Below are 14,989 nucleotides of genomic sequence, written 5' to 3'. Positions count from 1 at the left end.
AAAGGGGTGCTTTGAAAGAGTTTTTATCTAAATACAATGTACTTTGAAATATAATGTGAATGTTGGATTGAGTAGGGAAATAGGTGAAGGTTGAAAGAAAAGTTTCCTGAAATTACTATTTTATTTCAAAACCATAAGTGGATGTCTGTGCAATCTCTTGCTGTGCACTCTTATGAAGTTGTGCAATTTTTTCTTCTTACATCTGCTTAATTTTATTTACTCATTTTGAGATCTGTCCATTTCAACAATCAGAAAATGGAAGCACTTTTTGCTCCTAGCTTTTGCATCTTGTTAAAAAAAAGAGAGAAATGGCTTTTACATAATTTGATCTTTTAAGCTAATAAAAGTTCATGGTCAGTTTCAAACTTTTCATCACATTTACCCATACTTGTTTATATTGGCAGCTAAACAAGTCTGGACTAACATTAGTTCTGTAAAAAGTCAAAATTATTTTTCCGATTAACTGGAAGCAATCCGATTCCCACTCCCTTTCAGATGGGAGGCTCATGAATGACAATAAATAAAATAACATGAAATGATAATAAATTATAACTGAGGTGAAACTTTTCAGAGCAGATCAGGGAATTGGATTTCTAACAATTTTGCTCGGATTATCACACTCCGTCTTGTATCACAAATATTCTCTTGTAAGATGAACAGCCAGAATTAAAACTGCCATTTCAAGCGTGAGAGATTTTGCATATGTTAGTATCAAACACAGGGCAGTGCTGGTCTTACTGCACAAAAACCTTCAGGTAGCCAAGGTATTGGGAGTGCTTGATGCCAAATGTATGAGCTGGAGGAACATCCAACTGCACCTAGAAAAATTTTAAGAAAAATGTTAGAATTAGTTTTGGCTCATTCAAGGTTGCAAGATATACATTGACAAAGCTCTAGTACTGTCAACGGCTTTTCTTTTCTTTTTGTTTATTTTTAGGGGGGGGCAGGAATTATGAGCTTCTTCCTGCTATGCTAAGTACTAGTGGAGTGGCTAGAAGGTAAGCAACAAAGGCAAGGCAAAAATAATAACTCGAAACGTCCTCCCGTCGTTCCAAAATTGATTTGCACACCACTGGTGGTAAACCAAAGCCAGAAAGCTGATCTAAACTACCTTTCCTGCAGCTAATTTTGCATGGTATCATGAAGATGAAAATGATGTGACATTTATAAAACCTGTAGCTCTATCTCTTAAGCATGGATGAGAATGAAAAGTGGTAAGCAGAGCAGTTGAGAGTAAAGTGAATGGACACTCTTTTATGTCCAAAGATTGTGTTAAATGTTAAAACAACGAAAAGAAAAATATAGTATTTCATTTGGCGGATGATATGCAGTCAGCTTTTGCAAGAGGCTATGACTGGGCCTAGTAGATCCATGCAGCTACTTGATACCCCCACCTTGCAATGCTTCCGGCACAGACGTCTCTACCTAACACGGCAACATGCACGGCGGGTCCGTAATTTTGATGTGGATGTAGGGCGAGTGTTTGATGCCGAAAGTGTAGCTCGGCGAGGATCGGTGGTTGCCAGAGACCTGCCCATTTCCAAAACATGACATCTTCCGCAACACCGTCAGGATGCTCCTACAGAGCTTAGGGCGAAAACGCAGCACAATTTCCCGAGCGTTTTGTAACTGGTTGCAACATTGAATGATAACGCGCCATTTCAAACAGACCGGTCGGGAAAAGTTGAGGGTTCTTTGGAAGAAACACTAACGACGTGACTGCAGTAACGTCGAAGGCGTGTTTTGCTAAAACAAGGGAATGGTTCCATTTTGGCGTAAGTACGCACCTTCTCCGGGCAGTGGGCGCCGGGCCCGGGCTTGAGGGTGGCGTCCGACGGCACGGTGAAGCGCGAACTGATGGAGTAGGCGGGCGAGCGGTGGTGGTTGTTGTAGCAGTCGGACACGGAGGCCTCGTAGGCGCCGGGCCCCGGCACCAGCGCGCGCTCGTCCTGCGGCTCCTTCTGGCGGCCCGAGATGCTGAAGGCGGGCGCGGCCTTCTTGTTGCCCTCCAGCGTCTTGCCCAGTACGGACGGGATGTTGTACACGTTCGGCGCTGCGGAAAAGGGGGCATCGTGAGAACGGGACGATCACGAGCTCCCACAAAAATATCGATCCCTCCCGTCGCCGGTTTCAGTAGACGAGAGCGCACCTGGCGCAGTGGCCTGTTCCTATTCCCTCAACAAAAAGAGCTTTTGTAGTTCAAATAAGCAAAAAGCAAAGTGGAAACAAAGTATTACGGCACACTAAGTACTCCAAAATGTTAATAATGTACACTGGGCTACTGCACACGCTACAGAACTACCAACAGTCACTACATCACGAAATAAAACTACGAGCCATGTAGTCTCTTACCAATGAATGCCCAAGACTCACTTTAGAGACTCTCTGCCGTGGTAATGCCTGTAAATCTAAAACGCACGTTACTTTGATCGGGCTTGGACCCTCGCTAGAATCCTAGCTTGCTGAGTCGGGAGCACCTTCCAACTAGGCAACCCATTTGCCTCCGATGCGAGGCGGTCGCGCCGTGGACAACGCAGGAAATGCGTTACAGTGCGCCGTTTTACCTAGTGGGCAGCCATCTGAAGCGCGTACCGCATCCTTGAGGGTGGAGCCAGTCGACTCTAGGACTTTACTCGGCTGAAGCGCCTGGGACGTAGGCCACCTGTCCGTCTCCTACACACAGGTGTGGAGACGGTGGCCCACCTTGCGCATCGCAGGGGCCTGGTAGGCCACCGTAGGCCGCCGTCTCATCGTTGGTGTTTTGCGGGACAGACCGGTGGCCTACCCCACTCCGGAAACCACCCTCGCGCTATCGTAGCATTCTACAGTGGCCACAACTTGGCGGCCACAAACGCCGCAAACGCCCCGCCGCGCCCCCACACGGCCGGCCGGCGGCCAAATCTGCCGTACTCACCAGGAATGTCGCTGGGCTTCTCGATCTGGGTCCTCAGGCCGAACGAGTACTCCGGGGCGTGCTCCGGCTTGTCCGGGTTGTAGGCGTTGGGCGCTGCGGTCAAACAAAGCTACGTTACGGCGCGCTCAGCACGGAGCCATCCAGACGCTTCGCCGGGAACTGTTGCCGACACCGCTAAAAGAAGAATAACATGCTTTGTTTTGAATGGATGTCCAGACCAAGGCCAAACTGAATCGCTGAACCAGTCCGTTATCGGCCGAAACATCAAACATCCATCGTCGTGAACACGAAGGAGTCGGAAAGAGCCGCAGGCTGCAAGACAACTTGGCGCACTCGTTTGCCACTTCGATCTCTCGCGCCGGGAAAGTTATCGACATCACGATACGGCGTTAAATGTTAGGGAATGTTGGAAAGGAGAGGCCCAATTGGCTCGTTGCTACTGGGCTAACCTGGGGTGTCCGAGGGCTTCTCAAGAAGGGTCTTGAGGCCAAAGCTGTAAGCGGCATTCGTCTCCGACACGGCGAGGTCGTAAGCGCCGGGGGCTGCAAACGGAGACGTTATTCGAAGTCTCCGCACTTGGACGCGCGGCATGGGAGGAGAACCTACGCCACACTCGCGTCGCATCTAGCGGTGGAAACGAACTCGTATTTCTGTCTAGACTGACCTGGGGTGTCGCTGGGCTTCTCCAGTGGCGTCTTGAGCCCGAACGAGTAGTTGGGTGTGTGCGTCGGCTTGTCCGGGTTGTACGCGTTGGGGGCGGGGGTGTCCAGGGGCTTCTCCAGGGGCGTCTTGTGGCCGAAGCTGAACGCCGGAAGGTGCTCCACGAGGTGGGGGTCGTACGCACCGGGAGCTGCACAGAGCAGCACAAGGAGCTTGTTTGTGATTCTCCGTGGTTGAATTGAAAGCAGGACGGCCGTCACTCGCCTAGACTAAAACAAGCAGTGAAATTGTGAAAGCTCAGAGCATATCCGAAAAGTTTACCTGGAGTATCGCTGGGCTTCTCCAGTGGCGTCTTCAGACCGAACGAGTAGTTGGGTGTGTGCGTTGGCTTGTCTGGGTTGTACGCGTTGGGGGCGGGAGTGTCCAGGGGTTTCTCCAGGGGCGTCTTGTGGCCGAAGCTGTATGCTGGCAGGTGCTCCAGGAGGTGGGGGTCATACGCACCGGGAGCTACACGGAGCAGCACAAGAACATTCTCGATAGAAAGCAGGATGGCACATCATAATTCCGGCACGCGGACTCAATAAGGAAGTTACCTGGCGTATCGCTGGGCTTCTCCAGTGGGGTCTTCAGGCCGAACGAGTAGTTGGGCGTGTGCGTCGGCTTGTCCGGGTTGTACGCGTTGGGGGCGGGGGTGTCCAGGGGCTTCTCCAGGGGCGTCTTGTGGCCGAAACTGAACGCCGGCAGGTGCTCCAGAAGGTGGGGGTCGTACGCACCCGGTGCTGTAACAACGCATTTTTCCATTCTTACCTCCCCGTTTCAATCATTCACCCAGCATTTACTTCCATTGTTCTCTTCAGTCGTTCGATAAAAAGAAGCAATTAAAAATTTGAAAGCATCCTCGACGCGGCAGTTACCTGGGGTGTCGCTGGGCTTCTCCAGTGGGGTCTTCAGCCCGAACGAGTAGTTGGGTGTGTGCGTCGGCTTGTCCGGGTTGTACGCGTTGGGGGCGGGGGTGTCCAGGGGCTTCTCCAGGGGGGTCTTGTGGCCGAAGCTGTATGCTGGCAGGTGCTCCAGGAGGTGAGGGTCGTACGCTCCGGGAGCTACACGAAGCAGCACAAGAAACATATTTGAGACAATTTGCGCAGTTAAATAACAGGACGACACGGCATAAATCCGTAACCTACCTCACTTGACTTAAGGATTGAAATTGTGCACTACGTATCATGATAGCTCAGAACATACGGAAAGTTTACCTGGAGTATCACTGGGCTTCTCCAGTGGGGTCTTGAGACCGAACGAGTAGTTGGGTGTGTGCGTCGGCTTGTCCGGGTTGTACGCGTTGGGAGCTGGGGTGTCCAGGGGCTTCTCCAGGGGCGTCTTGTGGCCAAAACTGAACGCCGGCAGGTGCTCCTGGAGGTGCGGGTCGTAGGTGCCTGGAGCTGCGGATCAGTAAAGCGTTTCTTTCTTGCACCAAACAACAACAACAACAAAAACAACAACAACCACTGCAGGTGCAGGGGCACGCTGATCGTTACCTGGAGTGTCATTCGGTTTTTCCATCGGGGTTTTCAGTCCGAAGGTGTACGCAGGCAAGTGTTCGGGAAGATGGGGGTTGTACGCGCCAGGAGCTGAAAAAGATTCACGTCTCAAAAGTTTGTAGGTGACAAGAAATTCTTCGGCTCGCGGTCCGAGACGCAGACGGCGAAAACGTGAATTTGAAACCGGCGACAGTGAACGTCGCAAGGTACCTGGGGTGTCGCTAGGCTTCTCGGCGGGCGTCCTCAGCCCGAACGAGTAGTTGGGCGTGCTGCTGGGCTTGTCGGGGTTGTAGGCGTTGGGGGCGGGGGTCTCGGAGGGCTTTTCATGCGGGGTCTTGAGGCCGAACGAGTAGGCGGGCAGGTGCTCGAGCAGGTGCGGGTTGTAGGTGCCGGGTGCTGGCGGAAGGCGATGCAAGTGCATGAAGGCAGGCAGCACAGAAGCACAGAGTGCACTTATTGCGAAAGAGAGGGGCGCACTGTACCTGGGGTGTCGCTGGGCTTTTCGACGGGCGTTTTCAGCCCGAACGAGTAGTTGGGTGCGTTTGTGAGTTTGTCCGGCTTGTAGGCGTTCGGGGCCGGCGTGTCTGACGGCTTCTCCAGGGGAGTCTTGAGGCCGAACGAGTACGCGGGCAGGTGCTCATGCAAGCGTGGCTCATAGGCACCGGGAGCTGTGGGACGGAAATGGTGCGTAAAAGGAAAACGGGGGCCTAGCGTTTCTGAACTCTATTCTGAAGGCCAGGCGTCGACGCTGCAGGACCCCCTCTCTCGTACCTGGAGTGTCGCTGGGTTTCGCTATGGGGGTTCGCAGCCCGAACGAGTAGTTGGGAGCGTTCGCGAGCTTGTCCGGCTTGTAGGCGTTCGGGGCAGGCGTGTCTGAGGGCTTTTCGAGGGGGGTCTTGAGGCCGAACGAGTAGGCGGGCAGGTGCTCGATGAGGTTCGGGTCGTAGGCGCCAGGGGCTGTGGCACGCAAACACACAGCGCCGCCATTGCAGCTTATTCCACCCTTACTATGAATCTAAGTCTCTGCCCCCACCCCTTTTCCCCGCGTCTAATTTCCTGCTTTTCGCAATGGACAAGGCTCTCTACCTGGAGTGTCGCTGGGTTTCTCTATGGGGGTTCGCAGCCCGAACGAGTAGTTGGGCGCGTTGGTGAGTTTGTCCGGCTTGTAGGCGTTGGGTGCAGGGGTGTCGCTGGGCCTGTCCAGAGGGGTCTTGAGGCCGAAGGAGTAGGCGGGCAGGTGCTCCAGCAGGTGGGGGTTGTAGGTGCCGGGTGCTGGCAGAAAGCGGGCCGTGAGATTCGGAGATCAACAGAAACAAGCCGAAGGAAGAGGGCGGTTCAGTGCGGTGCGCGTCACCCGTGCATTTCCAGAGCTTCCTCTTAACTCTACAATGGTGTCCTGGGCCAAGCAAGCCCGCTGGCCGGCTTATCACTGCCAACTGCTCTGCTGAGGCGCCGAGGCTTCAGAAAGCACTCACACTGTGTCTCTCACCTGGAGTGTCGCTGGGCTTCTCGCCGTTGGTCTTGAGGCCGAAGGAGTAGTTGATGGAGTGCGTCAGCTTGTCCGGCTTGTAGGCGTTGGGCGCGGGGGTGTCGGAGGGCTTCTCCACCGCGGTCTTGAGGCCGAAGGAGTAGGCCAGGTGGTGCTCGGGCAAGGTGGGGTTGTAGGCGCCGGGCGCTGTGGACGGCAAGAGGGGATGAGACTTTCGGCATGCTGTGCTTGCTCGTCGCAGAGACATGGACCGAACTTACCTGGCGTGTCGCAAGGCTTCTCCAGCGGCGTCTTGAGGCCAAACGAGTAGGCCGGCAAGGCGGGGCCTGGCTTTTCTGGGTTGTAAGCACCAGGAGCTGAAATTTGGATGCAGCGGTCAGTAGGGGGAAACAGGCGCGCCCCGAGGTGCTAACTACAACGACGAATAACGGTCTCGCGTGTTCGCTGTACACACGCAGGGAATAATCGACGCGTGTAAATTTCAAAAGACACCCATGACTTGCCAGGAACAAACTATTCATGACTACGCTCGATTCTACTCACTTCCTTCCCATCTGCGTGAACGATGGATCGATTTGTGTTCATTCAAGAACGGCAGACAGTGCTTCGCGTGAAGCGGCTGTCGGAAAACGCGAGAGAGAAAAAGCCGCGCCTTTTTTTGCTGGTACAGCGGCAGACGAGGTGGGTGACTGAACGGACGGGCGCGGGGAAGGCCGCGACGGAAAAGAGGGCGACCGGGGGTGGGGGGACTGCTTTGGCGCGCAAAACTTTGGAGCGACGGCGTCCTGGCCGAGGCCCTGGATGGAGGGGGCAGCCGGCACGCCCACGGGGCACGGCGGCACGGACATGACGCGGGACATGGCGTGGGCGCCACCCGGCCGCACTGGCGCACTGGCGGCGCGGACGGCGGCGGCGAGGCAGGAAGGAGGGACGCTCATCCGATCGACGCGACGACTTTCCTTGATCCGCACCAAGCCAGGTCAAAGCCAGGCCAAAGCCAGGCCAAAGCCAGGCCACCCTGTTGGAAAGCACTAAGTGGTCTGGACTTTGAACCCCGATTTCACTCCCGACCCTGAAATCGCGCAGCCTTCGCCGCGCAACCATCCCGAATCTGCGGCCTGAGTCAGTGGCGCGACGGCAGTGTCACTGCGAGGAAGCTGCCCGGGCGCTGGCCCACTGCAGGGCGTTGGACATGCAGGGCACTGCTGCTGCGAGGCGCGTAAGCACGCGTTAGCCTTACCGGGGGTGTCTCTTGGCTTCTCCAGCTGGGTTCTCGCGCCAAACGAGAACTCCGGGGTGGAGGCGGGCTTCTCCGCCAGGTAAGTGTTCGGTGCTGCGGATAGGAGCACACGTCATGTGGGGCTTGCCAGGCGAGCCAGGCGTGCGTGGGCGCGAAGCGGCGGCCGGCGCGAGCAGCGCGGAAACGAGGCTTCGATGCCGTGCCGTGCCGTGCCGTGCCGTGCCGTGCCGGTCGGGAGTTGGTGTCGCTTGACTAGCATCCGAAGTGGACGCAAATCTCGAGCATTGACAAAGTGGTACTCGCGTTGGTTTATCTCCCGCGGCATCAGAATGGCAGCCCCGTTTCTCGCCTTGCTCGCCGAGCGGTGCGACGCAGCCATCACGCAGCACGCCCACAGGCCCACCACATCGAGCGGCAGTGCATGTACAGACTGTGCGGTGCACTGTACTACAGCGAAATGCGTGCAGACAAGGCGACGGCCGGGCAACAGCGTGCACGTCGAGGCGGTCATGCAGCACAAAAGGGCAAAACCGAAAACAAGCGAGCCGTCGCCACGGTTTCTACACTGTGGAGCACACGTGCGACTGAAAAGCCGCCGAGGCACTTGTGAAGGCGTTCCCAAATACGCCCTCGTTGTTGACAAAAATACACTACTTCGACGCGGGGCGCCGCAGCGTGCTACAGTGCCGTGACGCAACATGCGCCACACAATCCGTGCCAGAACTGGAATCGGAATCGATAAACTCACCGTCGAATCGATATCGGCGTCTAATTCTGGCCTGGGTGTGAGGCTAAAGCGATACAGCTGCGTCATTGCAATGCCGTAGCCCTACTAAATTTATCAAGCAGTGCTACAAACGACAACACGCCACTATTGTCTGCAATGCGCTACACAGATTTGCATTTTCGGGACGAGGAACAGACCACCGCCGCCAGGTCGAAGACGCGCATCGCTGCTGCCAGAGTTGAATTTAACCACGCCGTAGCATGGATCGAATCTCTGTTTTCGCATTCAATGATGGTTGCAATAGGCCACATTGATCCATGCTGAACCGCCAGTGAAAGGATTCCCAATTGAATGTGCCACGGTCATGACACAACAACTTGCTTAAGTCACTTGGGGAAAAAGTCGGAACATGTCTTCCATAATTTGTGCCCGTCCGACTGCAGACGGAACGTTCCGTACCTTTTTTCCGTACCATTAGTTAAATGGGTGGTCTTAGATAGGGCCCAATTGACCTCTCCGTACTGACTAGTTTCTGTACCATTCACGTACACAAGACGGATTTTACATGGTTCCAGAAACGGCTGCCGTTGAACGAGGCGACGTCGGCTGTACCTGGGGTGCTGGACGGCTTGTCGTGCTGCACCTTGAGCCCGAAGGTGTACTTGGGGGAGGTCTCGTGGGGGTCGGGGTTGTAGTCCCCGGGCGCGGGGGTGGCGTCGGGGTTGGTCTCCTTGGGCCGCGAGTGCAGCGTGGCGGAGGGCGGGCTGTCCTTGCCTGGAAAGACGAGAGGCCGTCCTGCACTCTAAATTTCCTACTGAGAAATGCCGTGCAGTCATAATACTGAGCTAATTCTCAGTACTTTACAACACTAATCTGTCATAATACAGAGAAATTTGTCCGTAATATGAAGAAGCTGGTCATAACTTGTTGAAAACTCTTCACCATAGGTTACTACCCTCGCTGCGCAGTCATAATACTAAGCTTTTTGTTCGTATTACGAAGAAAAAGCTCAGTAGGATATTGGGAGTGTGAGTCGCGCTGCTTCATTCAAAGGGCCTCACCCCGAGTCCCCTCCGCCTGCCTGGCACTGCCTACCTTTGGCGCTGAGGCCCGTCACGTTGTACTGCCCCGGGCCGGGGCCAGGGCTGTCGTTTTTCGCGCCGTGCCTGTGGGATCGGATTGATTTGTTGAAAAAGAAAGCTGCGCTCGAATAAATACAGATGAAGCGGCATTCCCTCCCACACCAACCTGCTGCCGAAGCTGAAGGCGGGGGCGCGCTCGCGTTTCGAATCGGGGGCAACGGTACCTGGCACGGCAAACAAACCAAGAAGTTCAGTTCATCTTTATTTCTTTTTTTGGCGCCGCAGCGCGACGGTGTGCGAGATGTCGAGTCGAGTTTACCGATGAGGGTGGGCAGGCTGACACACGCGGGGCCGGGGCTCTGGTGTTCGGCGGCGATGGCGCCCCGCCGCTTGGTGGGGGTCCAGGGTCGTTGCTTCAAGCCTCCCATCTGCAACAAGAGAAACAGAAACCACACAGTGTGTTAGCGCCGGTTAGCGCGCAGGTCCCGTTATTGTCACAATTCTGTCATCTTTCTGCCTGAAAAAAGAAAAGGGACGGGCAAGATGATTGTGACTCATCGCACCCGGCAACAGTCTGAAAAATCTTGTCTTCAAAAGAGGTGGTCTTGATCAACTCCAATCTGCCGCGGGGTTTTTGTCGCTGGCCAGCGACTTGACAGCGCTCCATCCAAACAGCCGATGACCCTTCAGGAAAAAATTTGGCCAGGTCGGACAAACGATGCGCGAAGCCGCGTCCCTCGTAGCAACAGGTGATGGCCAAAGTTCACCACCAGCTGGCACCGGGCCTCCGGCGGCCTCTGCTGCAGTTGCATCCATGGCTCTATCGACTCGGATGTACTCTGTACTCGCACAGCGTATTCGTTTCGACGATCAAACGATACAAACATTGAGCGAGTCTTTGCTTCTTCTCCCCGGCGATGCGGTGGCGAGGCGCTCCACCGTTCGCTTGGATTCGCCAAAAAGCTTCCCGATAGTTTTGGGCCCGGCACCCCTCGCGGCTCCCGGTTCCCTGGAAACCAGGAGGTGCGTTGTGCGCTGCTCTCCTAGACGTCGGCCACGGCGGGGCGTGGCGGGGCGTGGCGGGGCGTGCTTGCGTGCAGCGGCGAGGGGGCCGCAGGGCCGCAGGGCCGCAGGGCCGCGGGGGGCGGTGCCGGTTAGAGGAGCTACCAGTGACGTATCGACCCTCGGGGCCCGGAAAGGAACCGCGAGGCCCCCGCCGCCGCCGCCTGGCCGAGCAGGGCGCCCCAGGGTTGCCCCGGGGTGGGGCTCTGTAAAACCTACGAGGAGGAGGACCGCAGGATTTGCAAAACAAAATCGTCTGCAGCATGGCGAACACGCTCGGGCCAGGCTTTCCGAGCTGCCACAGGCACGCTGCAAGGTCCGGCTCGCGACCTTCGAACGAGTCAAGGCCGGGTCCGTTTAAGGTCAGACCAGCTGGGAGCATTTCCTTGGCGCGCCTTGGCGCGTTCGTGCGTCCTTCTCACGAAAAGGGCAGAAACAAACACGTGAGGTCAGGGCGAGGCTTGTCGATTGACGGGGCAATTTCTTCTATGCCTGGCGCCTCCACTGCACTGCCGTGGCGTGGTACGGTACCTCCATGGGTGCCGGGCGCTCGGCAAGGCGCTCGGCAGCGCAAGCAGCGAGGCGACTGGCAGGTCCATTGCCCACTCAGGCGGAATAGGAAGACATGCCGTACTAGGGCATCCGCCGCGCCACTGCTTGCACTGCGTGTGTCGCCCGCACCACGCCCATGGCTGCCCATGGCGCGCCCAGACCGGCGTCAGGGTCCTTGTCCTTGGGCACCGCGCTGCCCGCGCTGCCGGTAAGTACCCGGTGCAGTTCGAACCGGTGGGGCAGGGCGAGGCGAGGGTCGGCCAGGGTCCTCGCAGCCACAGCGTCCCAACGGGCTTCTCACTTCGCATGCCCAAATAACTCCTTTACCGTCGTGAACGACTGAGCGACGCGTGTTTCGCGCAAGGCCTCGTCGCTCTGTCTCCCTTGCACGGGACGCCAAGGGCGCGAGAGAGGCAGGGCGACGAAAGCGCCGCTCGGAGTCAGTCTCTGGAGCAGGGCGTGATTCACGGGCCGGCTTACGGCCCAGCTTATGGCGCGGCGGCGCGGCGCGGCCTCCTTGGGAGGGTCAAGCTGCGCTGCCCACCTCGCGGCCCACGCCGAGCCGTGCCGTGCCGAGCCGTGCCGTGCCCCTCCCACCGCGCGGCACCGCGTTATTGTCAAGGTGTCAAGCGCGTCGCGAGGCGTCGCGGCGACTCAAGTCTGATCGGCTGCCATGGGCGGACATGCGTCCTGCCTGGCCTGCCTGGCCTGCCTGGCCTGCCTGGCACACTCGTCACTCTCGTCGTCGCAGCGAGCGTGATTGTGTGTGACGTGTGGCGCCGCCCCGCGCCGCCCCGTTCGGCCCGCGGCTCGTCCATGACCGTGACCGCCATGACGCGCCGCAGCGTCCCTTCCTCGTAGTCCAAGCTGCTAAAAAGTCGCCGAGTCATCCCCGGCGCGCGCCAACAGGCAGACATAGTCTTCGGCGACCGGCTCCTCTGTTCACAAATAGGGCGTGCTATCGCGCTGTGCAGCGACTGCGGGGCACGACTGGTGCGTGCCGGGGCACTGTTTCTGCATTATTCTGTGTCTCGCGAGGCAAAAGTTTCCATGTTAAACGGGGCGCCCTCTGACCACGCAACCACGCGTTCAGCTCACCGACCGCCCAGCTCGGGCCGACCGCCCCAGCGCGTGGAAACGGCACGTCAAAAGGCCCCGTTTGAACGCTGGAGCCTCGGTGGCTCCTCCCGAAGTGATGGGTAGCGTTGCACCTCGGTTCCACACGCCCCACGGGTCACGTGTTCGCACCGTCACGGCGGCCGAGGGCGCCTCACGCCACCCCGGAGGTGACGGCCGTGGCGGTGGCGGGGTGGCGGGGCGCAACCGGCGCAGCCCTTGGCCGTAGCCCCGCCGCCGCCCCGCCGCGAGGCCGCCGCCCTGCAGGCACTGCAGGCTTGCCAACGCGTCAGCTGACGCCCCACCGCCACACTCCAAAAACCTCGCGCCTTCTGGGAAATAACCGGGGATTCCGGACAACACTCCGACGTCGCCGCGTCTCTCTCGCATACTCGGCTCGCACGGCGATGCACTCCGCCACCCTTCGTCGCGACAACGCGCCTGACCCATTTTCCCGAATAAATGTGACGATGCCGTGACGATGCCGTGACGACGTCGCAGGACCCAGGACCCGTCCGCCGCGTCCCGCCGAGCGCACCGTCACGGCACTGCGTCGCCGATGCGTGCTCGCGGACAATCCGCGGCCCCGAACGCCATTACACCGGCACTGTAACTCGCCGTAAAGACGCACCACGACGACGGAGAGAGAGAGAAAAGAAAATATCGGCCAACGGTGCCTGAGATCCCCCGGCTGTCCGGCCCGCCAGGCGTGCGGGCTGTGCGTGGCTGCCTACCCCTCGGTTCGCAGGCGCCATGCCTCTGGCTTTGTTTGTGGCGTTGGCGATCGACGCACTTCGTAGTGGTTTCGGGAAAGGTTCCTTGCGAGACGAGGTTCCTCACTTCCTCTACACGCTTCTCACAGTCTCGGCAGTCTCATCAGTTGTCATCTCACTGGGAAACGCTTGCACTTTCTTGTCGCTTCTGGTTGGTCACCCGGACTCCTGGAACGCTCACCTTGGATGCCGGAGTCTGGTGGGCGGGTATGCGCGGCTAGCCTGGGTTCACCCGGACGTGTTGCACTAAACAGACGCTGGGGGCGCTCGGGGTCTCGGAGCGAGCTGCGTCTGAGTTCGGCGGAGGCTTGGAGGTAAATGCTGTGCTATCCAGTGGCACGCTACACCGGCTGGGGCCGCGGGGCCGGGGGGGCCGGGGCAGCGGGGGCACCCCGTGCCGGCTAGACCCCACCACGCCCCACACGCGGCCCCCGCGCCACAACGCCCCCGCGCCCTCGCGCTGCTAGGTGGGGGGGGGGAGGAAGTTTGCAAGGGGGAGAGGAATTGTCTTGTGTGCATTGAGTGCTCGGACTGCGGACGGTATCAGGCGAGTTTAGCGAGTGGCAACAAGTAGAACTACTTTGCTTACTTGGAGGCGGAGGCCGTGCTCGCCCACCGCCGCCACCCACGCCCTGCAACGAGGCCAAAACGAGGCCCCACAGTGGCCTCGGACGACGCGCACCGCACCGTGTCGCATTGCCAGCGGTTTCTAGAACACTCGCTGGATCGCGCACACAAGCACATCACACGCACTCTGACACATCGAACGCCAAACATCTGCGCTTTATCAACACTGGGAGAAAGCGCACCAACTTCTAAAATTGCCAAAAAAAAAGAGGCCACTGAAAACAGGCCATTGAGAAGACTGCAAGAGTAGCACAGTGGCTACGTCATTTAGCTTTCAGGGCGCACAAACCAATGCGAAAGTAAGCTTACGAGTGCAGCGGCGCGCGTGCTTGTTCCGTCCGTGGCCCACGTGCACGCGCCGCTCGGCGCCGCCAAAACCACTTCCGCACACGTGTCAGCGAGTTGTGGCGCTCGCGTCCGTTAGGAGTGAGGTGGCCAATTCCAGCCGGTCGAGAAGTGGCTGCGGGAAGGAAGCAATGAAACAGCAGGATGAGGATGCCGTGCACTTTTCACACCCGAGCCCTAGACCCCGCTTCAAACCGAGCAGGGGCCGGTTCCTATGAATTGAATAAGATGGGCACAGGTTCTTCAAGCTAGAGCTTACCGACGTGACGCGAAATTAATTCTCAAGTTTTCGTGACAGCGTCATTTTTCAAACAAAAGGAACTGTGACGGGTGTGGGTTCTTCAAGGTTGTTGATTGGTATTCGTGACAAAAGCCCACAGCGTGGCCCTTTCGCGTCACATTGTCGCTTCCGTGGTCCACGGACTGCACTGCGGCACCCCGAGGCCGGTCAGGCCGGACAGGGCGGACCCGTCGGACACGCGTTCAACCCGAGCAGTGCGGCTCAACGGCCAACGGCCGGAGGAGAGATGCGGCGGTGGCACTCGCTCCTTGTACGGCTAACCAGGCGACCGGTCTGCCTGCCGCCCTGCCCTTCTGTCTTTTAGTGGCCGTGCCGCGCCGCGCCGCGCCGCGCCACGCCGCGCCACGCCCCTCCGCGGCGGGTGCCGCCAGCCAGCCAGGCTGCGGGTGGCGGAAGTGCGCGTCCGTCTCCGTGCACTTCTCGGCCACCTTGTCCTTGCCTGGAGCGAGCGTTCAACTCTCCCCGGGTGCTGACTCGCTCAAAACAGTGCTTTCGTCACTCCGTCTCGCTCGCACTCATGGGGCGTCCCGCGTCGATGCGAGCACTGTTCGGAATCCGTCTGC

General features: G+C 58.0%; 1 protein-coding gene across 11 annotated transcripts; it reads right to left on the bottom strand.

Moving 5' to 3' along the window:
- Positions 1 to 102: 102 nt before the first annotated feature.
- Positions 103 to 13,471, bottom strand: LOC117651125 (extensin). 11 transcript variants are annotated; one of them, XM_034394898.1, is made up of 23 exons: positions 13,335 to 13,471; positions 9,970 to 10,078; positions 9,817 to 9,874; positions 9,664 to 9,734; positions 9,181 to 9,342; positions 7,842 to 7,934; positions 6,862 to 6,957; positions 6,602 to 6,787; positions 6,199 to 6,384; positions 5,884 to 6,069; positions 5,595 to 5,780; positions 5,323 to 5,508; positions 5,110 to 5,202; positions 4,828 to 5,013; positions 4,489 to 4,674; positions 4,168 to 4,353; positions 3,896 to 4,081; positions 3,579 to 3,764; positions 3,364 to 3,456; positions 2,915 to 3,007; positions 1,788 to 2,053; positions 1,395 to 1,530; positions 103 to 818 (listed from the first exon to the last, which is right to left on the bottom strand). In XM_034394898.1, the coding sequence occupies exons 2-22, from the start codon at positions 10,076 to 10,078 to the stop codon at positions 1,426 to 1,428; spliced, it is 3,099 nt and encodes a 1,032-aa protein (XP_034250789.1). In that variant the 5' UTR covers positions 13,335 to 13,471; the 3' UTR covers positions 103 to 818; positions 1,395 to 1,425. The 11 variants fall into 11 exon arrangements, with proteins under 11 accessions (XP_034250789.1, XP_034250790.1, XP_034250791.1 ...); XM_034394899.1 differs by lacking the exon at positions 1,395 to 1,530; XM_034394900.1 differs by lacking the exon at positions 3,364 to 3,456.
- Between the last annotated feature and the right edge of the window lie 1,518 nt (positions 13,472 to 14,989).

The sequence above is a fragment of the Thrips palmi genome, unplaced genomic scaffold, assembly GCF_012932325.1.
Source record: "Thrips palmi isolate BJ-2018 unplaced genomic scaffold, TpBJ-2018v1 HiC_scaffold_5, whole genome shotgun sequence".
In the NCBI taxonomy this organism is placed as follows: Eukaryota; Metazoa; Arthropoda; class Insecta; order Thysanoptera; family Thripidae; genus Thrips; species Thrips palmi.
This window is presented reverse-complemented; position numbering and strand designations above follow the sequence as displayed.

What these genes read in the sequence shown, in the direction of transcription:
- LOC117651125 (XM_034394898.1), bottom strand. Translation starts at nt 10,078, where the DNA reads ATGGGAGGCTTGAAGCAACGACCCTGGACCCCCACCAAGCGGCGGGGC. An exon ending in GAAGCCCAGCGACACCCCAG is followed by an intron (nt 4,354 to 4,488) that starts GTAACTGCCGCG and finishes GCGTTGTTACAG; the next exon opens with CACCGGGTGCGTACGACCCC. An exon ending in GAAGCCCTCGGACACCCCAG is followed by an intron (nt 3,008 to 3,363) that starts GTTAGCCCAGTA and finishes GTTTGACCGCAG; the next exon opens with CGCCCAACGCCTACAACCCG.